Source organism: Prinia subflava, chromosome W (genome assembly GCF_021018805.1).
Source record: "Prinia subflava isolate CZ2003 ecotype Zambia chromosome W, Cam_Psub_1.2, whole genome shotgun sequence".
Lineage (NCBI taxonomy): Eukaryota > Metazoa > Chordata > Aves > Passeriformes > Cisticolidae > Prinia > Prinia subflava.
The window spans coordinates 6,681,134-6,706,552 of NC_086282.1; the positions used below are offsets into that span (position 1 = coordinate 6,681,134).

The 25,419-nt window shown below is 39.4% G+C and overlaps 1 protein-coding gene and 1 long non-coding RNA gene across 2 annotated transcripts in view; one reads left to right on the plus strand and one right to left on the minus strand.

Moving 5' to 3' along the window:
• Positions 1-25,419, plus strand: part of LOC134563453 (uncharacterized) — a 468,018-nt gene that overhangs the window by 368,670 nt on the left and 73,929 nt on the right. The window lies entirely within an intron of this gene.
• LOC134563452 (glutamate receptor ionotropic, delta-2-like) overlaps positions 1-25,419 on the minus strand; it is an 845,768-nt gene that overhangs the window by 314,766 nt on the left and 505,583 nt on the right. Inside the window, exon 5 of the mRNA XM_063421373.1 lies at positions 9,061-9,114. Coding sequence (XP_063277443.1) covers positions 9,061-9,114 — 54 coding nt within the window. The remainder of the gene's footprint in view (positions 1-9,060; positions 9,115-25,419) is intronic.

Sequence of the window (25,419 nt, forward strand, 5' to 3'; positions counted from 1 at the left end):
GAATGTAGGAGACACCAGGTGTTGGAGTCCATGTTCCCATGGATCCTCCGCAGAGAGTGAAAGGTGAAGGAATTGAATAAAAACCTTTAAAAAAATTAGAATATATAAAGCCACACACATATAAAGTAGAAATATAAGCCTCAGTTTTAAGCTTTACATATTCTAAGTGCCTAATTGTTAGTGTAGAGGTACAGAGCTTCAGGCCTAGTGATAGAGTTTAGACATAACAAAAATAGAGTAGAGTACTGCTTATAGTCTTTGGTATGAATTTTGCGCAAATTTTAGTTTTTCACGTATGTTAAGATAAAAATTTTTCACATAACAAGATAGAACTTTTACGCTCGCAAGATAGAGTTTTTGCACTAATAGATATACTATATGCGTAGCTTTTTGATACTGCTTTTCGTAGTTTTTCGTAGTTTTACGAACTTTAAAAATTGTACCTAGATTGGCCAGTGTGTAGATAAAGATATGAATATGCATTTGTAACTTATGGATAAAAAGCCTCTGGGTTGGAAGTGAAGGTATCGATCGATCAATCCGATCTATCGATCCAACCTCCACCTTCTGCAGCCTGGGGAAGGAGCCCTGCCAGGGAGCCGAAACGAGATTTTAAAGGTACCATCTATTGTAGTCTCTGTCGCGTGGGATCAGGGCCCTGGGGTCCCTCCCCCTTTCCCCCTTGTGGCGCTTGCTGCTGGAGCTCTGGTTGGGGCCGCCGGGAACTCTGCATGGGTTTGGGACCCCGGGACCCCTCACTGCCATCGTGACCCTGCGGCCGGGGACTCTGTGTAGGTTCTGAACCTCGGGACCCTTTTCTGTCACTGTGACCCCGCGGCCAGGAACCCTGTCTGGGATTCGTGATCCCGGGACCCTTTCCTGCCATTGTGACCCCGCGGCCAGGAACCCTGTCTGGGATTCGTGATCCCGGGACCCTTTCCTGCCATTGTGACCCCGCACCCGGGAACCCTGCTCGGGGTCTGGAAATTGGAGGTTGTTTTACCTGGAGGCTGTGATGCTAAATTCTATGTTCTGACTGTTGCTTTACTAGTATTTTATTTGCTAAAGACTTTATACTCATAACCGATTGTAAGATTGTAAGACTGCTCATTTAGAACTCTCGTACCTTCAGACTTATACTTTCATGTAATAAACAACTCTGTATAAGACCTTAAAATGTTCTTGGACCTTTAAGACCTATTAACCTGTAGAAACAGCCTTGGCAACCAGGATAGACTTGATCTCAAATTATGGAATCTTTCTTGTGGAAACGAAGCCAAGCTTTTTGAAAAAACAGCTCTTTAAATGTTATGACAACCATCCCAGTTATTTTAGCTTTTTCTGCTGTTCCAGTATACTATCCTTTTATTTTTCGAAGGAACTAGTTTGGACATACTGGTATTTAGTTATTATCCCTAAATTTTGAAAGAAATATATGTGAGATGTAAATTATAACTTCTACTCTCCTGACTACAGTAAAAGTATTTTATTTGCCTTCACAGATTGTCGTGGTTGCGGGGGGAGGTGAATTTTTCCAGGGGGATGTGGGCAGGCCAATCAGTGATCAGGTTTTGTGCTAGGACTTGGATTGGCCACTCGGAGGTTTGGACACGCCTCTGAGGACACAAGGGGTTAAAAGCAGGACTCCAGGGAGGTTCGGTCTCTTTTGGGTTCCAGTTTCAGCAGGGAAACATCTCCTCTCCCCTGCTCAGCTTTAGGCTGAGTGGGGGAGGGGAGCCACGTGGCTGGGCTCAGGAAAACCACGCGGCAGAACTGAAGTAAGCTGGGGCCCCGGGGGGAGAAGAGAGTGGACGGGACTGGAACTGAGCTAGCCCCATCTAAGACAGAGGGGTGGAAAACTGTGGAAGTGCCTTCTGTGTCTTCTCCCTACCGCCCTCCCCCTCCTCCGGGAGAAGGTGCCCAGCCGTGTGGGAGTTGCCGAGCCTGAGAGTGCCTGAGCCTGCAGCCCCCTGCCGGGAGCTAGAAACTGTTAACTCTTTCTGAGGCACAAAGAAACTTTTTTCTCAGACATTGATTCTCATGGCTGGTGGTTTCAGAAGAGAAAGAAAAACAGCCTGGGACCGAGATGATAAAGCACGATTGGAAAGAACCCGATGGGCAGGGAATTGAAGAAGAGTGGCTTCTGAGCTGGACTTTTCTTGCATAATGTTAGCCATAGACTGAACTCAAGTCTCCTTTGAACATAAACTGCATTTTAGGGTGGATGTAGCCTAGCTCGACTTTGCTACAGTGACTGGCACTTAAGAGTGGAGCAAACAGAGAAGAGAAGGGAGAGGGTGTGGTGGTGCCCTCTGCCCTCAGGAAAAAAAAAAAGCCTTCTGCCCCAGGGGAAAGATGGGGAGAGCTCGGCATGAAAGCATCCTTAAAAGAGCCCTGTATGCAGTTTCAGCCTATGGACAGTGGTGAGAGCACTGGACATAGGACAGAGAAAGTGTCCCCTGGCAGACTTCTCCGGGCAGTGCCACGGGTGACATGAAAACACACAAAGAGTGGACCTGTGTTTCCTGAAGAGCAGTCTGTGGTGCAAGACAGACTCCTCTCTACCTTGCTGAATTGAAGAATAATTTTTTTTTTAAAGGAGTGATTGTTTGATTTAAAACCCAAAGTTTGGTCTATAGAGGGTAATGTGTAAAGGGTAGAAACTGGGGGAGGAGAAGAAATGTTCTGAGAAGTTTTTATTTCTGTCTCTGTGTGTGTTTAGAGTTTTCTATCTCTGTTCTTATGTAATGTAATAAAGTTTTGGTTTTTTCTGTTTTTAAGGTTTAAGCCTGCTCTGCTCTGTTCCTGATCACATCCCACAGTAGTTGTTAGGGAAAAAACATATATTCATGGGTGCATTAACATCTAGGCAGTGCTAACCCATGACACAGATTATCACAGTTTCTGTATTCATCTGTTATTAATGTCCTTTATGAAATATAGATTTCTTTTCTGCAAAGAGAAATAACACATAGCATCAGCTGTGTTCAGTGTCATACCTTGCATTTCTGGTCAATTAATTCTTAATGTACCAGAGATAATGGCTTATGTCAGCTTAAGATGCTGTCTTTTCATTTAGCCTATATCATTTCTCTAGCTGTGAGGTAAAAATCCCCATATATAATGCTGTTTTAGCAAAATATATATCTTTTTTATAATACTTTCAATAGATTCAAAAAGGAGAGCTCAAGAAACTTATTTTGATTTTAAATGACATACTGTCTCAGAGGATTTTAAAAAGTTTGCCTAGTTTCATTACACAGCATGCCCAAACTGTAACACCAAGATTATTAGACTCAGTCTAATAGTGTAAAAACAGATACCTGCATGGCCACATAATATTGCCAAATACTACTTTAAAAGAGATTTTGACTTTCAAATCTTCAAACATTTATCGTTCCTGCCATAAAAGTGTATTTACATTTTCTGTATTCAGCACTTTTTGGTGCATTTTAAATAGCATGTCCTCATTTTAACTTCTAGGTTACTACCTCATGTCTTTATACACCACCTGGGAAATAATGACAGAATTCTAATACCAAAGCCATTTTTGTGTGGTGGCCAAGGAGGTATCTATATCTATAGATTAATGACAACTATTATTTTAAATGCTGATTATACCAGAAGTCCAGATTTTAGATTGACAACAAAGCAATACCATGCAATCCCAAATTCAACATTAGTCATTTGCTATGTATTTCTTTGTAATTTTTTAAATACTTGGCATTGACTGAGTGATAAGCCTTTTATATAATGACTCTCCAATATCATCTCTCATTCTTGAATTTTGGATCTGACTTAAAACTATATAAAGCAACTATTCTATGAGAGGAAACTATTTTCATTTGCACTTCAAAGGAGGATACAGTGTAATGATAAAAGGGTGGCAGATGATCTGTTATACAAGCGTTGAATGTAAAAAAAAAATTAGAAAGTTGGCCAAGTTGAACTGAGTTGGCACCTGAATAAATTTAGGCTAGGTTATGTGAGGTTGGTGGGTTTTTTTGGTTTAGGGTTTTTGGGGGTTTTTTTGTTTGGTTTGGGGGTGGGTTTTTTTTTGGTTGGTTGGGGTTTTTTTCCTTTTTTACATCAGAAATTCAATATATAGTTCCAAGCCTTTCTTTTGCTGGGCTGAACTTGGAATTAAGGGGAGACTGTCCTATCACAAATGGAACAAGGATAAAATTAGATGTACATTTCATCTAAGCAGGCAAATAAATAAGGAAAAAATGTGGTTTTAAATTAAGAACTCTTTACAGATGAATTAGGAAACAAGAACTGAAGAGGATCATTTTGACATATAAGGCAAGACTCCAGTGGGAATCAAGACTACATACTGGACATCTACTATTTGTCCCATGATTTTAAGATAAGCGGCCCAGGTAGAGACTTACTATTCACCACAGAGCAATTGTACCAGCAATGACAGACATGGAGGGAAAGAATTTATTTACGTGTTCCTGTATTAAGCACCAAACAAAGGCAGCAATACCTTTTCTTCTGGAAACATCTTAACTTTGGGCCAAGAAGATGGTTCCAGTATTTATAATATAGTGGACTGTAGAAATGCATCTGTATAACAGGACATTTTGATGCACCAGCCAAACTGTTCGTTGTCTTGGGTTATGTAACCAAAACAAATGTGTATTCTATTTCATCTGTAGAAAGCAGTTGGGGGATGGTTTTTTGTTTTTTTTTTAATCTCTTGTAACTCCAGGGGGGAGGAGGGTGGATGCCTTCTGATAATAGACCAGCTGTTAAAACCAGGTGAGGCAGTGTTTCTTATCTCTTTTATCAACTCCGGGGGATATCTTCTGTTAATGGGCCATTAAGGCTCACCAATGACACGACACATTACATCATCCCATTGTGAGATGCTCCACCCAGTGGGGAGGAGCCAACCATTCCCTACCCAGACAAAAATGGGGACACAGGGACCCCAGGCATCCTGTTTTCCACTGGATTCTCAGAGGAAGACCGGACTCATCTCACCACCATTGAACCTGTCTACAGGATCATCTCTACTCCAACAGAACCACATCTGTCATCATCTCTACTCCAACAGAAACACATCTGTCGCTCCAGGAGGACTTATTTAGACTGCTTCCAACACCCTGGCCAGCAGGGTGTCAGGTCGTATTCCTGACTCCATCAGGGTTTTCTAGGACTTTTGTTTGTTTGCTTGCTTGGTTTTTTTGTATTACTGCATTTGCATTTTTAATATTCCTAATAAAGAACTGTTACTCCTATTCCCATTTTTTTTCCTGTAAGATCTTAATTGCAAAATTGTAATAATTTGGAGGGAGAGGGTTTTACATTCTCCATTCCAAGGGAAACTCCAGTTTTCCCTGACAGATACCTGTCTTTCCAAACCAAGACATTTGTGAGAAATCTTATCAAGCCACCTGCAGTCTTGTTTTCAGGGTTCTCAGGAATTCAGCAAGGTTACTGGGAAAATAACAGGATTGAAGTGAGAGCAGAGAGCCTGAGAAACTGTCCACAAAGAATGTAAACCCTAGATAGTGAAGGCTCGATGTGATGATGGACATTTGACCAATGAGATGTCCTGAAGGAGATGCACCTGCCTCTTGAGCAAGTGACTTAGCCAACTGAGAAATGTGTGCCCACGTGGTCCAGAGACTTAGAATCTATAATTGGAGTTGTATTGTAAACAATAAACGGCTTCTGGTGAAATAATATTGGTTCGCTATTCAGTGGCCCGTATCCCCCTGCAGTGGATATGCACTATTTCCAGTGCATGTCAGGACTTCATCATAAAAAATCCTGACACTCAGAGAGGAAAGTGTTTCTTCCTTCTCCAAAAGTCAGCAGAGGAGGAAAGGGTGGCTTAAGACCTCTGGGCTGCCACTGCTTATGCCAGAGCACGTTTGTGGTGTGCCCTTCCAGAATTTCTCAGCACTTTCCAAAGAGAAGTTGAGGGAAAGGCATGGCTGGATGAAGCTACAAGACAAGCAAAAGGAGATTTTTAAACTGCATCATCCTTTGCTCCTTTGTATCTCCCTTAGGTTTTTTAGGCTTTGCAGAAAAGGGTGAATAAAACCTGACAGGACAAGGAGAAATTAATTTTTAGCTTTCGCAGAGGAAAAAAAAAATACAAGATCTTGGAGAAAGCAGGTTTCATTTCATCTGTGCATTAGCTCTCATTAGTGCCAGGAGCTGGCAACTTGGTTGCCCACCTGTTCCAAAGAGGGTGTCATTTCACACAGACCCACCAACCCAGTGGAAAATGTAAGGGCTCAAGTGAAGCTCTAATGCTATTATCCATCATTATCCATATGAAAATGTTGAATTAAGTGAGCTCCTGGAACTGAGCTGTGATTATAGGACCTGATCTAACTGCTTAAGCTTGAAACATGGTTATGCTCTACACTTATTCACGGTGGAGTGCATTGGGCTTAAAACACGATGAACAAGATGAGTACATGGGCCAAGGACAAGCCCTCTCGTAGCAAAAATGTCTTCATCAGAAAGAATACAACCCTGTAGGTCCCCCAGTCCTCTCTTCTGCTGTTCTGGGCAAACCTGTCGGACCTTTTCCCATGAACTGGTCTTGAAGAGTCAGGAGGGGTTTTTTTATTCTTTCATCAAGAAGTTTTTCCAGACTCTGGTGCCTCTGATAATTAGAAACATTTTACCAACTTTTGACCTCAGTTTACTCATGCACAAATTGAACTCATTTGTTCTTGTGTCAACCTTGTCCTCTGGGGCTCTTGACAATGATGCATTTATTCACACTCTCTAAGTGTTTATAAACAGAGAGCACATCCTCTTTCAGTCTTTGCTTTCATAGGCCAACCACTCCAACCTTTCCAGCCTCTTCTTACACAAATCAGCTTTTCTGTGCACTTATTCCATTCTAATTCTAATAGATCTGGTCATAATTGACCATATTAGAGCAGCATAAAAGCAAGCACCCTCTTTAGATCTTTTGGAAAGTATGTAACATTTAAAACAAAAAATCAATGGCAGTCTTTAACTTGATGTTGGGGGTTAGATTTGGTTTTGTTTTTTTTTTCCTCTTCTCACAGAATTTTTTCCCATAAGTTTCCAAGAAGCCTTAATGACTACTTAGTCAGAACAAAAAGAGTGCTTGAGGGATATGGCAGCACGAGGCTACACCGATTGTTTCTGAGTCCCTGGGAGTGTCCCTCAGAGGGGGAGGGGGAGGCACTCTTGCTCTTAGCGCCGAGGAGGACGGTCAGGCTGCCCTCTGCCTCTGCCTCGTCCTGGGAAATCTATCTCATCTGCTGTGTACCCGGGAATCCTGAACTTGCTTTCTCCAGCCTCTCCCACCACCGCCGCTGCTTCTTTGGACCTTTGAGGCTCTCCTGCTACTCTGTAGCCCTGCACTGCCCAGCCCTGCCGGGACACCCCTGCTGTTCCAGCGGCCAGCGCAGAGCTCCTCATCTCATCCACCAGCCCGGGACTTTTCCTTCCTTCCAGTTCGGCCTCTCGGAGTCCTGCAGGGGCACCCAGATCAAACTGCTCTGGGCTTTTGTAAAAGAAAGCCCTCAAGGTTCTTGGTTCTGTTTATTATTGATGCTGTAGTTGTTGTTTGTTTGTCGTTTTGTCATATATACTAGTAAAGAACTGTTATTCCTACCCCCATACCTCTGCCTGAAAGCTCCTTTAATTTTCCTTTTAATTGGAATAATTTGGAGGGAGGGGATTTGAATTCTCCATCTCTAGGGAGGTCCTGCCCCTTCCTAGCAGATATCTGTCTTTCAAACCAAGACACTTGAACAGTAAGCCAAAATCTGAGCTTTGTCTAAGAAACTGCTGTCCAATCTACTGATTACAGAGGATGGCTTTAGATTCAGTTAATGCTCTTCTTAAAATACTCAGTGTTAACTCTGAAGTGAATTCTAGTTTAATCAGACATGAAAAAGAAAACATGTATGTTTTTCACCTGACCACCTGTAGACTGAAGCTGGGTTCTCTCCTAGCAAAGCTCAGTTCAGTGCTGGAAAATACACACAGTACTGGTCAGGAGCAAGGCAGGGCCCAAACTAATGGTTATGCTGGACCTAGTTTGTTTACACAGCATCTCTGGAGACATTTTTCTCCAAAGAAAACTGGCTAAAAATCCACTGGTTTAGCACAACATACTAATGAAAATCCGATAATTAAGTATGAAAACAGAAGTGTACAGTAAATCCAGATAGTACAACATGGAATTTACATGCAGTCTTTTATCCTGAGAATATACAGGAGTTGCATGATTAACATGTTAGGAGATAGTCATCTACTCAGGGAATCCATCTATTTTGGACCTAAATTATTTTTCAAAAACCTGAATGCTGTCAAACCTGAACTGCAGTGTTCAATACTTTGTATACAAAACTACTTCACATATTGACGTGGCATATTTTAGCGCACAAGCTTTCATGGAAAAACTTATTTCACAGTGTAAAAGCAGAATCTCAATTTAACTTTCTTTTTTTTTCTCTATGAACATTTACATTTGACCTAATCTAGAAGTCTACAAAAGAGCCTCCCACTACATCAACAGGTTTGGATATCAACCATGATGGGACATTTGGAGAATTCATAAAGGAAAGGGAAATAATAATAATAATAATAATAATAATAATAATGAGTATGAGTATGAGTATGAGTATGAGTATGAGTATTATTATTTTGAGTATTATTATTTTGAGTATTAAGGAAAAAAACTTAAAATATAACCAAATTGCAAGGACTCCACTACAAAAGATTACATATTAGAAAAGGCCTTAAAAATCCTCTGAAAACAGTCAGGTCAATTGTGAACTCTTGAGATATTTGGAAATAGAGGTTTTTTCTCACTTTATTTTCCATTTATTCATAGAGGGACTTCCATTTAAAACAGGCAAGAAAAACCAGAGAAGTCCAAGAACCTGTCATTCTACTTTTATTAAGCAACATCTACTCCCTCAGTGTGCTTGAACTTTGTCATAGCTACTGCTTCCTGTTGGTAAAGTGAGAATCAGCATGAATATTGGCAGTAAGCCTGACAACAGGATTCATGGTTCACAACAATGTTCACTTGACAGTTACCTCATTTATAATGATCCAGTGACAGTCAAAAGCAACCAAATTAGTCTCCACAACCTGAAATAGAGAACAAACCAGCTATCAGTCAGCTTGCTTGTGAAAGCCAGAAAAAAAAATGAAATAGATGCTCTCTGCAAATGACAAAAACCAAAGCACATGTGTAGTGGTGTGTTAATGAGCTCTTTATATTTTATAAGTTTTTCTAAATTCTTTGTAAGATGGTTTGTTCCTTGTACCCCCTGTTTTGCCTTCCTGATAGTTGCCCCTGGAACTCCCCCAGTAACTGTTAGGTGTCAATCCTTTCCCCCCTCCTCCCTGGAGCCTGCCTGTCACCTCAGAGCCCTGCCTCAGAGCTAGAAAGTTCTGTCAGGGGCTTCAAGTGATAGGCTAGGTTCAGGGAAAAACCCCTCCCCTCCCTTATGCGTGGTCCTCGTTTGGGTCAGTCACCTTCCTAGCCTCTCCTGTATTGAACCCAATTGGTTGTACCCTCCTCACCACCCTCTGTACCGCCCCCCGATAAAAGGGGGTCTCAAAAGCCAAAATCGGCTCAGTCTGAGCAGTCCTTGGCAGGTGGGGAGGCTCCGCCTGACCCCTCAAATAAACCCCCTTGGATTTACTCAGCCGGCTCCTCCCTTTATTCTCCGCCATCGTCTGCCCCTTGCCACCTGTGCCTTGACATCTCGTCGGAACCAAAAAGCCACTGGATCGGCTTGGCTTGTGCTGCCTACCAGCCGTACCTGCTGCTTGCCGTGGTGCCTGAGCTAGCCTAAGCAAGTCGGGACCGCATTCTGAAAGGCACTGTGACACACATGCTCTCTAGAACTTTTCCTATTGAACTGAGGATAGAGAACCTTTAGCACCATACTGCAGAAACATTTGTATTATTGTTTGACTTGCCAATTAAACTTGGAAAGTACATTTCATTGCCAGCATCAGAGGAAAGAATGTGTTTCAGCTGACTGAAGAGAAAAATGACAACATTTTTGCCTTAGCACTGTGTGTTGAGAGGAAGCAACAGAGAGGAAGGCGAAAAATTAATATGAAGTAACTTTTGTCAGATTTTTGTATTTCCTGCTTCTAAGGCCTTTCCAGAGTATACCTACCCTGAAAGCCTCTGAATTAAAGAAAAACAAAACAAATCCAAACCAAAAAACAACCACATCACAAATGCCAGAGTTCATGGAAGTGCAAAGAGCAGGAAGAAAGGGTTCTCCTGAGAAAGAGGGCTGTCACAGGGATGATGAATTGTAGCCTATCTCAGGTTCCATGCACAGAAGGCCTCTCATCCTCCTCTCATACATCTTCTCCTTTGCTGAAAATTTTTCCATGACCTGCCTTCATGCTGGACTGAACATGTGCTTCCTAACTCATGTTTCACTCAGTCCTTTCCCTCCTTGAATCCACTACACTTTTGTGGCAAGTCACTTTTGAATCAACTGCACAGTGCAAATGAAGATAAAAATACACTTGTTCTGCTTTCATTAGGTAGGAAAGAAATCATTGACAAAAGGGAGGCCAGAAACAAACTCTGGAAAAAGCTGGACACCTTTAATTTTTTTTTCTACATTAACTTGAATTAGGATTAACATGCAAATAGTTTTAAACACAAATTAATTCCATTTTATTTGTATAGTTACCATGCTCATCTCGATTCACAACTAAAAACTACTGTATGCTTAAAACTGGATTGAATGCCCCCCTTAAAAACACAAAGAAAAAAACCCAAAGAAAAACAGAAACAAATCTTGGAACTGACAATGTTTAAATTTTTAATTAGATGCCTAGTGCTGGGCTCTTATCTCTTGGACCATTGGCTTTTAATGACAACCAACAGAAATAGCACTTGCCAAGGATGTCAGCAATTTATACCGTGCCATGTCCAAAGAAGAACAATTTAACTGGCCACAAATCTTAAGAGCATCAAAAAAACTCACACTGATAACCCTCATTAATTCAAAGGCTGTTAGAATTGGGGTAGCTGCTTGTTTAGCAGAACGATAAGGCAAGATTGGGAATTCTGATCTGGAGAGATTTGGGTGAGGGGAAAGCAAGAGCAGCAGTATATGACTGATTCCTTATTTGAAACTCTCACAGCACCAAGCAGAAGTGAGGGAGATTGAAAGCCATAGCTGCTGATGAGGTTCTGGAAAACTTCATAAGCATTAGCAGGAATCAGAGTCCTTAATTTATGTGGAGCTCCATACTTAAAAACAACATAATATTTTTTGTGTTGCTTTGACATTTTCTTGCATTCTCCACTATGGGCGTTCCCACAGCACATATAAAAGAATAAGATAGAAACTGAGTAACTGTGATAGGAGGGAGCACAACAGACTGAGCCAGGATGCTCGAAATGGAACATGGCTGGTCTGATCAGATTGCTCACAGCGAAACCAGTTAGAATACCAACACACCCAGAACCAAAAAAGGTCAAAAGAGCACACAGCAGTAACAAAGTTCTCAATGGAGCATTTGCTCCTTATATAAACTTCCAAAGCATAGAAAGTTTATCCCATTTACAACATAAGCTGTTATTTAAATTTTCCATAAAACAGAACAATCAAAGCTTTTCTAAAGTAGGAACAATTCTGCTAGTCAATCTACATACAGTTCTGCTGAAAGCAAGCAGAATTAAATACAAAAAAAAAAGAAAAGAAAAAAAAAGCACAGTTGGCATGTTTTATGATTTCTTGTCAGGTTCCTAGCAACCTTGGCCTTTCTAACTTTTGGCTCTGGGATGTCCTTCTGGGAATGTCTGCCCTGCTGTAACTGCTCTGCTGAAGATGAGGTCTCATAAGGTTTCTGTGGCTCCAAGGCAATCTTCCAGTGACACCCCCGAGTCAAGTCCCCCAGTGGTGGTAGGAAAATCACAATAACTGTTTCACAAAAGGCTCCCAAGCATTTTCTCTGATTCCAAATGGCAGTCAACCAAAACTTCAGATTTAAGGGATCCACAAAATGAAAATTCATATTTTCTTTTCACTTTTTATTAACGTGTTACAAGTGGGCTGGATAACTTCTTTGTACCTGAAGCTTCAGCTGATAAGATTTTAATGTATCTCATTTTTCTTTCAGTTAATTTAGTTTCTAAATAAATATTTGGTTTGGAGTACCTACTTTGCCCAGATTCTCAGATTTCAATCAGAGAATGTCTTTTCAATTGAATGTGGTCCTAAGTGTCATGGGTTTTATTATGTAAAGGTCACAGACCACTTAAGCCCATCACTGGAAGAGGCTGACTGGTCTCACAAGTCACTTGCATTATTTCAAACAGCTCAGGGTACCTGTGACAGATTAATTCACAATTTGCAAATAACAAGATGAAATGAACCCATTTTTTAGTTACAGTTGAAACTCCTCAGCAGAAAGATTATGTTTTATCCATTAAAGTTTATGCATTTGTGAATCTACTTATAACTAAAAACATTTTCAAAAAGCATATCTCAAATTGAGATGAACTTGAAGCGCACTCAGAGACACTCAAACGAACATATTTTAAGTTTAGATGGGTTGCAAATAGCCCCTGATTTAAAAATTCACTTTACCTTTCAGTCTGCTAGAAGTTGCTTTATTCCATCTTCCTCATCCCATCTACCCAAAGCTCATTCTGGTATTGACAGTTGCTTAAAAAGATGACTGATAATGCCCTGAGAAAGTTGCTACATTTTTAAGATAGATTTACATCTGAACTGGGACTCAGCATTAGGCTGGGATTTCATGGCCATATTTTCACCCTTGGGTCATTCAGCTTTATCTCTCACAAAAGATCTGCTCATTTCAGCAGCATCAAGATGCTGCATCTCAGTCTCTACCTTCTTAACATCTCTTCTGCCAGCATGGCCTTTAGTGTCCATTTAACTGACCTTAAAGTTGGCAGTGCACATTTTGAGTATGTCTGTAGGAACTGCAGGACACTATAATGTTACCATCATCATTAATAACCTTCCCATATTTTTCAATTATTGTGTTCCTTATGTTTTTCAGTGTAGATGAATGCACTGGCACATCCCCTGTTTTACAAGAAATAAATAAATGCAACACTATGTACACATTCAGTTTTGATGCTTGAAGAAAAAAGTTGCTCAATCCTAAAGTTTTCTTCAAATGCTGAGTAATCATATGCACAACCTTACCATCAGAAGATTATCTCCATCAGTAGCTATTAAGCACAAATTTACAAGTAGAAGACTATAATAAATCAGATTTTAAAAAAACAAAACTGTCTAAAGTCAGCAGTAACACAACCTAGATCCAATTATTCATCAGTACACCAGTCATTACTTGCACACAGCAGGCCTTTACAGCCATGACACAATGTTCCAGAATGCCCTTGTCTGTCTACTGCGTTTGCCATTCTCTTTACTTTAAACAGCCATTGCATTTTCACTTTGAAGGGATAATAACAAATAAGAGTGAAGTGAAAAAAAAACCAAAAAGAGAACTGCTGGGTTTGCTTAAAATTGACCATAACCTAAAAAGCACAAACAGCACAAGTATTAAAGGCAGTTATGCAGCAGGTTTCTATGCCTAATATGATCAGAATTGTAAAACAAGTATTTTTTATCTGAGTGATGATCTTTTCCTGGTTAAAATCCTGCATGCATATCAAGTGAGATGGCATAAACTTGTGGTTTGTGCCAGGGAAAAATGAATGTAGAGAATAATGCTTGCAAGTGAATAAGGGCAGTAATGAAAAAGAAATCTGAAATCCTGTAATTTAGAAGCAATAAAACAACTTGATTTGGGCGTGTAGGAGGTTGGGGCTTTAAGACCTCAAGCATTTGAATACGATGCAAGTTTCAGATTCATCATTGGTTCTGCTGGCTCTGTGGCAGCAAGCAGTGCTGTTCCCTCCCAAAAGGCAAAGGACAGGTTGGAAATTTCCATACAAGATAGAAGGCAGGTGAACATATCGTTTATGCAGCTCACCTCTTAAGCTAAAACTGAGAAAAACTAGAGTGTGCATTCATAATGAGGGCTAAACACCAAAATTCTACACAGATAGTAAATGGAGGAAAGTTGACACTTTCCAAAACAAAGAAAAACACATACCTATTTGACAAATTCTCATTTCACACATCCTCTAGGGGAAATTGTACCAGCTGTGGGTTAATAAACATACAAAGCTATAGGTCAATGCAAAAAGCTCTCTGAAGCTAAGCAGAGCTGCTAGCCAGGAGAGCATTAGGATAAAGCATCATATACCCCCACCCTGTTCTTAGTGTTCCTTTAAGCATTCAGGCCACCTTTGGGGGTAAGACACTGAAATAGTCTTTGGTCTAACCCAAGACAGCTGCCTTTGAGCTTCTAAATATAAGTTGCATTGTTAACTGTGATGAATGGGACTACCAGTAACTAAAGGAAGCAGAATTTATTAATTCTGTACTGACTGTTCTGCAGTTCTGACTGTATTGATTTATTAAAAGGGAAAATATTTGAAAGAAACCCTGACCCAAAAAAAGCATTTTGTGCTTTTGAGGTGTCATCTCTGCTATGCCATTGAGTACCTCCATTTGTAGGCAGAACTCCAGGGTGAACAGGGGAGATGTTTCAGTTTAATGCCCATTGCCACTGACCCCTTCCTGTCTCAGAGAAGTAAATCAGTGTCAGGGAACAAGCAGAGGACAGCCTATTAACCAACTCCTTCAGAAAACTACTTTTCTGAATTCAGCATTTTTTCATCTACAGACTGTTGGTATTCAATTATTTATCATGCCATATCACATATTTCTCCATTACTAAGATTCAAAGCAGCAAGTTAGCAGGCCACTTAGGAAATAGACATTATGAAATTGTGAAAAAGAAAATCACTATCTACTCACTCAGCCTTTTCTCAGACAGAGTTCACACTCAAGCATTTGAAGAAAATAGTCATTAGTTATACAACTCCCGCAGCACAGGATACAGCCTGTCAAGTATGCAGTGTCATTCATACACAGTCATAGAAATCCATAGCAATAGATACAAAAGATCATTCTTAACATTTTTGTAACTTTAGAAATATGTTCATGTCAAACTCCAGCAGTTCTCCTAACACCTTATTAAAATAAATCTAACTCATGCTTCATGAGGAAGGTGTCCCACTTAGTGAAACATGGATGCTATTGAACTGATGAGCATGAACATGGATGAAATAGAAACTAATTTTCTTTTTCTAAAGAATTCAACTGCACACTGAAGGAGATTTAGCAGAGAGCACAAAAATGCTGCCAAGATGACAAGTGATGAGCAAGGACAAATCATCTGTCATTGGCAGTAACTCCAGAACTTCTGAATCTTTGGAAAAGCTTAACAATTTATCATAACTATTTCTATTGTTCACACTCAAACCTTCAAATGGCCTACAAGGAAGACAATCTAAAGCAAATAAAGTGGTTGTAGAGCCAGCATGCAAAAGCTTTTTCCATTTGCGGTGGTAAGCAAGAAAGAAAAGAGGCTTTTTGACAAAAAAGGACAAGTCAATTAATGGAAAATGACATAAAAAATTATCTCGCTTCTTTCTTGTAAATATGGGCCCACAAGTGTGGGCAAAAACTGCAAGATACAGACCATAACCTTTACAAAGGAAACAGGAAAACCATTCTGGACTTTCTCAAATTCAGCTCCGCACATGTGCAACTAGTCAGACAAGCCTTGCAAGCACCCAGGCGAGCAGTAATGTTGTATATAAGGAAAGATCCTCACAGGATCAAGCCATCTCAAGTATCTCCTGTTTGAAACACAGAGGAGAGCTCCCGGGCTCCTGTTTTACCTGTGCTACAGCTGGGACTGATCTGTCACAAGGCACCCAGAGGCCATGGCTCCTTTCTCAAAATGTTGAAGGGAAGTGTCTCAAACTAGAGCTTGCCTTCCTGTTAACTTTCTGCTCCACCAGGAGCTGCAGTACTGTTATAAACGCCAGGACAAATTTATTGCCAAATTCAATAATTTGGTTTATTAAAATTCAAATCACAAAATTTAGAATCAAATTATAACAATTTTAAACAATAAAAACAAAACAATACGAACCCCACAAACAGCGACACTTACTTGACAGAATTTCTCCCGGGAAAAGTTGAGCCAAGGGTGACCCCAGAGACACAGAACCTGGCAGTCGGTGTCTCTAACTGGGTTCACGAATTTGCCATGTTCGAGGCTTGGTTTTTATACTCTTTATTCTGCCTCTGGCAATATTTTCCCATACTTCCCTTTGTTTCTTGGTTAGTTATTCAAACCCAAATTCGTCTCTGGTCGGATTGAAAAAGAGCTCCCCTCCCAAGTCCATGTGTTAATATTCAGTTTTTATGGATCCTTATAGTTGATGAATGTTCGAGATATGGGTGATATTGCTTGATGGTCTGTGAAAGTGGCTCCCGAGGTGTGAGTTGCTGATACTGGCTCATCTCAACAGGTCCCCTCACAATACTTGAGAAGGCTGCAAAGTCTTTTGTTCCCTTCTGAATGGAGACGCCTGATTTTCAGGGTGGTCAGTTTCACTATCTGCTGCAGAAACCTCCTGAAACATAGACTTTTACCTGATATAAATTTATACAGCTTTATAATTTTCCAGTTTATCATAAGAACATGAATTAATCATCTCACGTTTTTCACAAGTACTAACTGTGAATCTTTCTGCTGGACCACCACAGAGCAAACTACATTTTCCATTTGATTTTTTCCACAAAAGCCAACAGATGGCATGCATAGCCCATAGCTCTGGGAATGGCTGATATTGGAATAGGTAAGAAAGTGATTTAGAAAGTTTCCCAAGAGTTCAGCTGGGATACCAACTTCCTGTTAACCTTTCACAAACACTGCCTACAATATGTCCAGTATATGAGGTTTTGCAATCTTAACTGCATTCTTCCAACTGGAAGACTGATAAAATGCTTTCATCCAATACCTCTAGATTTCCTGTCCATGTCTTTTCATAGAGCAGCCTCTTGGAGTCACTTCTGTTTTACAGGTGAACATGTCTTAACCTGATTTTCTCCCCCAGGGGCATAGCAATTTGTAGATCACTAAGATAGGATAAAAAACAGGCTTCCAGTACACAAATGTGAGACAGGAAGCCACTCCAACCCTGTGCCCTCCCCCCCCCCTCCAAGAAAAGGACAACCCAACAAAAACCAACAATTAATCAAACAGAAGAAGTCAGAGGCCATTTATTAACGTGACCTTAAACTAAAGAGATATCATTGGACAAATGTGAGCATTCAGAGCAGTCTCTGATAGTAGAGATGTCTCCCCAAGGACTGGTATGTAAAGCAAAATATGGAAGTTAGAGACTATAAAACGGCAAAGAAAGTTAAGTGATAAACTGAAGACTACCTTAAGTGATCTGAAGTTTAGAAAGGTAAAAGCATGGAGTTGTACTATCTCGTATGTTGTACTATGTTGAACACCACAGGACTTGTTCATGGAGATCCTCAGGTAGGTTTGTTTGTTTATTTTTACTTTTCTTCCTTCTAGCTCCTAGTTCATCAAACCACCAACACTTTATCAGGCTGTTTGCACCATTTCTTCCTGCTGGAGCCACAGCAAGTTCTTTCTGTGCTTCCACTCTTAGCCTTTGAGCTTTTCAGTAGGGAAATCAGTTGTTGATTTATAAAGCTGATTCTTACGCACCAGAAACTAAAGCTCATAAAAATCTCTTTTCACCAAAGGCAATATTTTTGTAATCTAATTTTAATCTCTACCCATTTCTACTCTTGAGAGGAATAATCCAAACCACACATGGCAATACTTATTTTTGTTCCTCTAGACAACCACCTCTTTTTGGGATTCCTTTCCCTGACATTCCTTCTAAGAGAAAACAAACAAACAAAACCAAATAAACCCCACCAACCATTGGGTGCAACCTGACAGACATTTACCAAGGATTAGAAAGTAAGCTTCTACAGCATTTGGGGGAGGCAGGTGGAAATTGTCTTCAAGTCTCCTCGTAAGGGTGGGTGATACAGCTGACATGGCTTCATTTGCTTGTCTCATGAAAATGCATTTTTTTAAAAATAAATAGTTGAAGCACTTGATTAGTTTTTCACTTTTTCAGATTTATTTCAAAATATGATACTTTAAAACTAAAAGTATTTGGTTACTCCACTGAATAATTAGTTTTATATTGACTTGGCTTGCCATCATAACTACATCTGAAATGAGTCAAGCTTTAGGGAGCACTTTTTATCTTGTCATAAGATTTTAAGAGATGGAGGCTGTTAAAGTACAGAAATTAGCCCCATGCTAAATAAAAGAAAATTAAATATTCAATAAAAGTAAATAAAGACAGCATTAATACTTCAGTGAGTTTGACCACAGGCTTGTACTGAGAACACAAAATACAAACACATTCTGTCTAGTAGAAATGGCCTTTTAAAAATTATTCATTTCCTTAATCATTGAGAAAAGCTAATGATGTGTATTTTACAGGTGTCTAAACCCATGCATCTTTCTGAGGTCAGCCTGTAGACTGTAGGTTAAAAATAAAATAACTATAAGCAATTTATGTATCCTTTCATTTTTAAGGATTATTTTATTCTTACAGCTGGTTTTCTTACTTCCAAATTTATGCTTTGATTTATATTCCTATTATCCTTCTGAAAAGTGTTTGTAATATCCACTTGGGAAAAAACAAAACCAAAAAACACCAACCTAAAACCAAAACAAACCACCACAGATTTTTTTTCACATGTTCTGAAACTGCTTGGCTTTAACTCAAACCTATGAGCACATTCTCCTACCTGCACTACAAGACAGTTGCAAGAAAGCAGAATAATGGTATTCTTAATGAACAATAATGTACATTCCACCTTGAAACTATTTATTTCAAAGTAAAAAAGTGACTCCAGTTATCATGGAAACACAGAAATTCAGATTCATTACTGTTCAGTGGTTGCCTGTACCTGCCTTTCTTTTTAAGAACTAGATTTTGTTTATAGTGATAGTACTAAATTGACCACTGAAGATCTCTTGTTCTTTATCTGTTAATTTTTTTGAGCTGTATTCTATTTGGAAATTGAAGCAGAAAACTTGAGTATTTGGCTTGGACAGGGGCTTTGAATCAAAATGGTTGTAATCACCTTTGAAATTGAAGAACCAAACACAAGAATCCTGAATCTATACTACTGTATCAAAATTTCCTCGTCATTATGGATTAAGAGCTGGAGTCAGAGACTCCTCCCAGCAGTGGTGTTTGTTTTAAACACCTCACCATCAGACCTATATGCAGACATATTCAGGAGTTACCCTTTTAGTGAACTCACTCTAGATTGAAGGCAGTTGACAAGTCCTCCAAAAGACAGAAAATAATTGCCTTGCTGATTCTGATGCCTTTGCAATCACCTTCTCCAAGGCCAGAATCTCTCCATGACAGTGAAAGTCAGGGATTAATGAAGCTTTGTCACGGATTTACAGTTACTCCATCTGCACATATAAATTATTTTTCTATGCAGAATAAAAAGTTCAGTTCCTAAATTTAACCTATTTCAGACGTTATAGGCAGCATCTGATTTATTCCAAACCTTATTAATATGAAGAAAGCTTTCAAACTGTTAATGTGACATGAGAAGTTCAGACAAACAGACAGTAATTCGATGCTTTAACTTTTAGAGAAAAAAGGAATGCCAGTTTGACAATGGATCTTTCTTAATGTCTGCCTTAGTATCATGTCTACTACTGAAGAGAGCTTTGGAGGCTACAAAAAAAAATACAGATGATAAAATGGTATCTGTCATAATTTCAAGAATGCTCCTTTGTTAGCTCACATAAAAATATGAAAATTCATATTTACTTCCTATTTAAACATACACCTAGTGTTGAGAATTGTGATTAACCAGTTACCAGTTTAGTAAGGCAGTGATCAGTTAAGACTGAAGAAAAACACACTTGTGAGGCACAAAATTCCATCCCAGTGTATATTACTATGGGTTGACTGCACTCAGCAAAATGAAAATTGATTCAAATAAAACTTATAAAGGACTCATATAAAGGTTGTATTTTAAATAACCTTTCCATTCTCATCTATACTCAATTTTATACCTCAGTTGTTCTATAGCTTGTAGTACAGTTACTCTTTACACCAGTTTAAATTAAAAGAATATGCAATTAGGATGTCCAAAAAATCACAGTCAGAAAGAGGGTGAAGAGTATGGGCTTTGAGGAAGAACCTGAAGTTTTGAAGTAGAGAACAGCAATAGCAGAACAGGGTGCCTGATTCAGAGGGCTATTTGGTAGTGTGAACAAATACTTTTAGACTGCTATTGCTTAAAAGCAAGCAAATAGAAAAAACAAAGACCTAACAACAGTTTCCTTAATAGCAGCCATTTTTCATAAAAAAGCTTCCTGTCCAACCATGGTACCAGCAATCCAAATTAATAAAAAATGGATTAAACTACTCAATTTGGCTCATTCTTGTTGATTGCTTTTCTGATATTAAGTGTGGTTGCCATTGTTTTTAAAGTTTTGAAAGAGATTCAAGAACTATTAAACATATAGATTGAATTTATGTCTTCAAACTGAAAACACAAGTCTTAGTTCAACTTTATTTTTTCCAAGAATAGCACATGAATATTTTAGTGCCAGACCCTCTGAATTGCTCAGCATCTGTAAGTTACTCAGATTTTCCTCAAGAGGGGCTGCAGGATGCTGAGTGCCTTTGAAAACTTGCCCATTCCATTCAAGTTTTTAAATACAACTTGAGTGCCTTGAAAATCCAGCCCTGATTATGCTGGCAGTGTGTTGTTTATTTTATTAGTGATACGGAAATGTGTTTTCAACTCCTTTTGCATCTGTTAGTAAACTCAAAATTTAGTCTGACTGCATATCAGGGAAAATATTAAACTTTATACACTACAGAATATAACAGTGCTTTTCTTTTTTTCTTCTTTGCTGTCTGCCTTATAAGCAATTTTTGCCAAGCAGCAGACTGGCATTACTGAAACAGAAAGTATTTCATTTTCCTATCACAGGCATTATTAACAAAGGTCACCGTTCAAGTGACAAAATATCACTAAAGCCATCAGCTCGTTTTGCTCTTCAGCTTCGTGGTGGTGCCTCTGAAAAAAGGGGCTCTATTTGGGGTTGGAGACGGAGCAAAAACGCAGGTCCGGCCAATGTGGCTATATCATCCGTTCTCCTCGTTTATTCCCAAAATGGCTGGTTTTATACAGTTTCAGATAGTTTACAGTTGCAGGTGCATTTCTATTGGCATTCAGCGTGAGAAAGAATGCAAACAATCTTAGCTTAAGGCAGCTACCGTATTTCTATCCTAACTGTCCTAGCTAAAGCATGTGCACACCTTAATTGAAATTCTAACTGCGCCACAGGTTTATCTACTACTACATGGGCCCAAATCTGAGGCCTTGCAGGCCCAAATCTGAGGCTTTGTTTGGGATAGCTCAACCTTCATTCCATAAGTCATCCTGCTCTGTGGCACGGCTGGCTACTTTTTGCATATACTGTTACAAGCAAAGCACAATTTGATTCACCCAGAAAAACCCCATGATCCCAGCCATTAAAAGCAAAAGAATAAAAGCACAGTACTCAGTCCCTGCTATTCATCCATACACAGGTTTTAAATATAAAGTCCCAAAATCGTTTGCGGTCTCTTCTTCTTCACTGCCTGGTGATGTATCATGACTGCAGGCTTCTCTGTTGTTACTGGGATGGTTGATGTTGCCTCCTGTCAACACAGCTGCAATGATGTGTCCCTGTAGCTCCATTGCATCTTGCATGGCTGCTGTGCTGTCTCGTTGTCTTGTTCAGCTCTGGCAGCTTTTACCAGCATCTCATCGACCCCACAGCCTTGGGGAAGGGAAGCTAAAACAGTCCTGGTATGTGAGTTGGCATTCTCAAAGGCAAGGGAATGAAATAAATGTTCTTGCACTTTTGCAGATAAATCTGGGGCATCTTTTAAAGCTACAGATAAGCAATCGATGAAGTGGAGTTTACAAAAGAACTTGTCAAAAGTTTAAAACAGATTAAATTTTCTTCAACATTCAGGATTCTGCTTAAATTTGCACTAAACATGCCTCCCCTCTCCTTTTGAACCATGAAGGTTATTTCAATTTTTTTGGCAATATAAAACATGACATGCGTATTATATAGCATGACAAAAGACTTCAATAAAAAAAGAAAATGCTCAACACAAAGAAAAAATTCGGCATACCACTGAAAATGAAACGTGATTATCAAATCATTTTTGCCATCACTTCAGAGACTGCAAACTGTTGAAACACTTTCCTTCAGTGAAGATCCTGATACCCTTTCCTGGGCAAGGATACCAGGTTTCACCTCAAAGTTAATTCAGCTGTTATATTAATAGGATCAAATTGCCTAGTCAAGATAACTTGCATATTATTTTTTAGAGCAGAAACCTCTGGGCTTTGTTGGCAAACTACATCTGTCCAAGTTAAAATCAGTCTGGCCAGGATTCAAACTTCAAGTTGGAGTGATGCTCTTTAGTATATCCTTTAAATAAAACCTCTAACAACAACGAACATAAAATGTCCAAAATACAACAGTCATAACATTTTTACACAAAAGAAATACTGAAAACTTAAGATGAAAAATTGATCAGATCTCTCAGGAACTCGTCTTTTCTGGAACTTTTCTTGAAAACAGCTGAGTACCAACTGGAACAATCACAGGATCAACAGCTGATGGAAAAATCATCAGTGATGCTTCAGGTATCTCTCTCCAAGACCTTCTGAAAAACACTTAGACTTAACAAACTGAAATGCAGTGCCTCTACTCACACAAGAGGTACCAAAACAAGCCCAAAATCTCATTCCAAGAGAAATGCATAACACAGTTAAAATTTCAAATGAAACTTCAAAAGGACATGCAAAAACATTGCATAAAACATACAAGATTGATTACAAAAGAGACAAACTATATACTTAAAATGAAACTTAAGAAAAAATTCTGACTTACACTTAATACAACTACATTTTTTAACAGCAGCATTTATGAAATGCTTAACTGGCTAAAAAAAAAAAATAGAAAAATTCAAAATGACAAATGCCTTTTGAAAAACCCTATAAACAAATGACAAAGCAAAAAACTTAACTGTAATATCAACTTACAGGCACTATCAATTTTTATATATATTTTCATACTATATAATCAATATATCAATACTTAACGTCAACAAATTGTATTTCAAGACTCTCATACACTTGTTAATTCAAAATGAAACACAAAAGACTGAAACAATTCACAACTAACAATAAAATCAAGGATCTAACAAATTGTATCTTCTCAAATCTTATTTATCAATGTTCCATCATCATCATTTCAATTGAAACTGTTTCATTTCTGGAGAGAAATAACTAAACTTTGCAGATTAAACAAACATACCTTTTATAAATTGTAAATCACCTTTTAAATCAACCAACACTTAAATTCAACATAAATACATCTTAAAAAAAATCTACAACTTGCAGTAACCTTATAAAATCCATATACAACAAATTAATAAAATATAAATTCATTACTAATTAAACTTCATGAAACTTAAATAAAAACTTAAACTCATCAGGGCCCAAACTTGAAATAAACTTTAAAATTATATATTTAACAATATGTAACTCAAACTCGAACCAAACCACACAAAAATCAATTTCAACAACATTAACATGTGGAAACATAACTCAAACATACACACAATGAATGACTCTGGCTAAAAGCTCATTTCCATGTCATTTTCTATTTTATTTTCTTTATGACAGGATGTCCCTTTCTCACATTGTGTTTCCCACACAATGATGGATTGCTCCACAACAAAGGGACGAATGATTGTATTTTCTTCTTCTGGTCTTTTCTTACAATGTCCACATGCTGTTCTGTTGAAACACTTGTTGAAGTGCTGTGAGAATTCCTTCATCCCTGCCTTGGAGGATCCTTTCAAGTTGCTTTCTTCAGATGTTTACCTGCACTGATGTGCTGTGCTGAGGTGTGTCCACTTCACTGCATGCCTTCACCATCTCTGCCTAACAATCCTGGAAGCTCTTCAGGCATTGGCATAACATAGGGCTGAGCCACCATGACTTGATTGTCTTCAAAGATAATACAGATAGGGTCTGCGCTCCTTGAGGGGACACTCATGCCGCCCACCCCCACAACGTGGGTGTAGGGAGATTGCAGGGGCCAATTAGGCGGCCAGTGGAGTTGATTTATAGTGGAAGTGTCCACGCCCATGTCGAGAAGTAGTGATCGGGTGACGAACATCGCTGATGCAGGCTGCGGGGGTGCAGGGGCTTCAGATTGAGCCAGGTCTGAGTTCTCGGAAGCCAGCATGTGGGCTGCCATGTTTGTTTTGATCACATGTGTCCTGGGGTGACAGGACATTTTCATGCTTTGTATCCCAAATCGTTTTTTTTTTTTTTCCTGTTCCCATGTTCCCAGTTTGTTTTGTCTATAGCTGAGCCCCTCCCCCGGCTGCTTGCTTCGGGCTTGCTGCTAGCTTTAGGCTGCTTTGCTGGCTTTGCTCTCTTGCTTTCTGCTTTTTGCTTGCTTTTTTGCCATTTTTCTGCTTTTGTGTTTCCCCTTCTTTCCTTCCTCCCTTCCCTGAAGACATCAGACCTGCTTCGGGCCCTGATTCGGGAACATCAAGGGAAAACCCCCCGGAGTCTGCACCTGAAAGAAGCTTTGGCACCCTCCCCAGCAGAGACTGCTCACCCTCTCTTGGACTGGTGAAAACATTTGTTGTCATCTCGGACTGTTTTCCTTGTGTTGGGGAGTGTTTTTTTTCGTTGTTTCTCAATAAACAAGTTTTTTCTACTTTTTCCTCTGAGGAAATTCCTCCCGAACCTGGTGGTGGGGGAGGGAGTTGTGGGGATTTTCCCCTTAATTTGTCCTAAACTAGGACAAACATTTTTGGTGGCCCGTACGGGGGGGACGATCATACAAAGTGGAAAAAACTTTATTCTAATAATATTTTGGTTTCTGTTGTTTTGTGGGCATATTGGTATGTCTCTTTTTGAAGGTATGATGTCGTTTGGAGTGAAAGCCTGCCTCTATTTCTGGTCATTATGGTTCTTTGAAGTTTTAATACCTTTGTGGTCCCTAGGTTTATTCTCTTATCCAGCAATAGCTCCAATATTGTCCCTGATGCATAGCTTTTGTAACCGTGGCACGCTAACCAGAATATTTATCGGGCTGGGCTTGATTGTGATGATTTGTAAGAGGTTTATAAAAATGTTGTTATCGGTTCCAGGAATGTATGGTTCATGGTTGTGGTTGTGTACTCAGTTCGTTAGGGGAGAAGCAGGGGAGGAGGCTTTTCAGCCTTTGCTTTCCTTCTTCTCCTCCGAATTGTTTACATCTCTATTAGAAAATGTTTGGTCCTCCCTGACTGCCAAGGACACCATCTTTCTGGCATTTAAT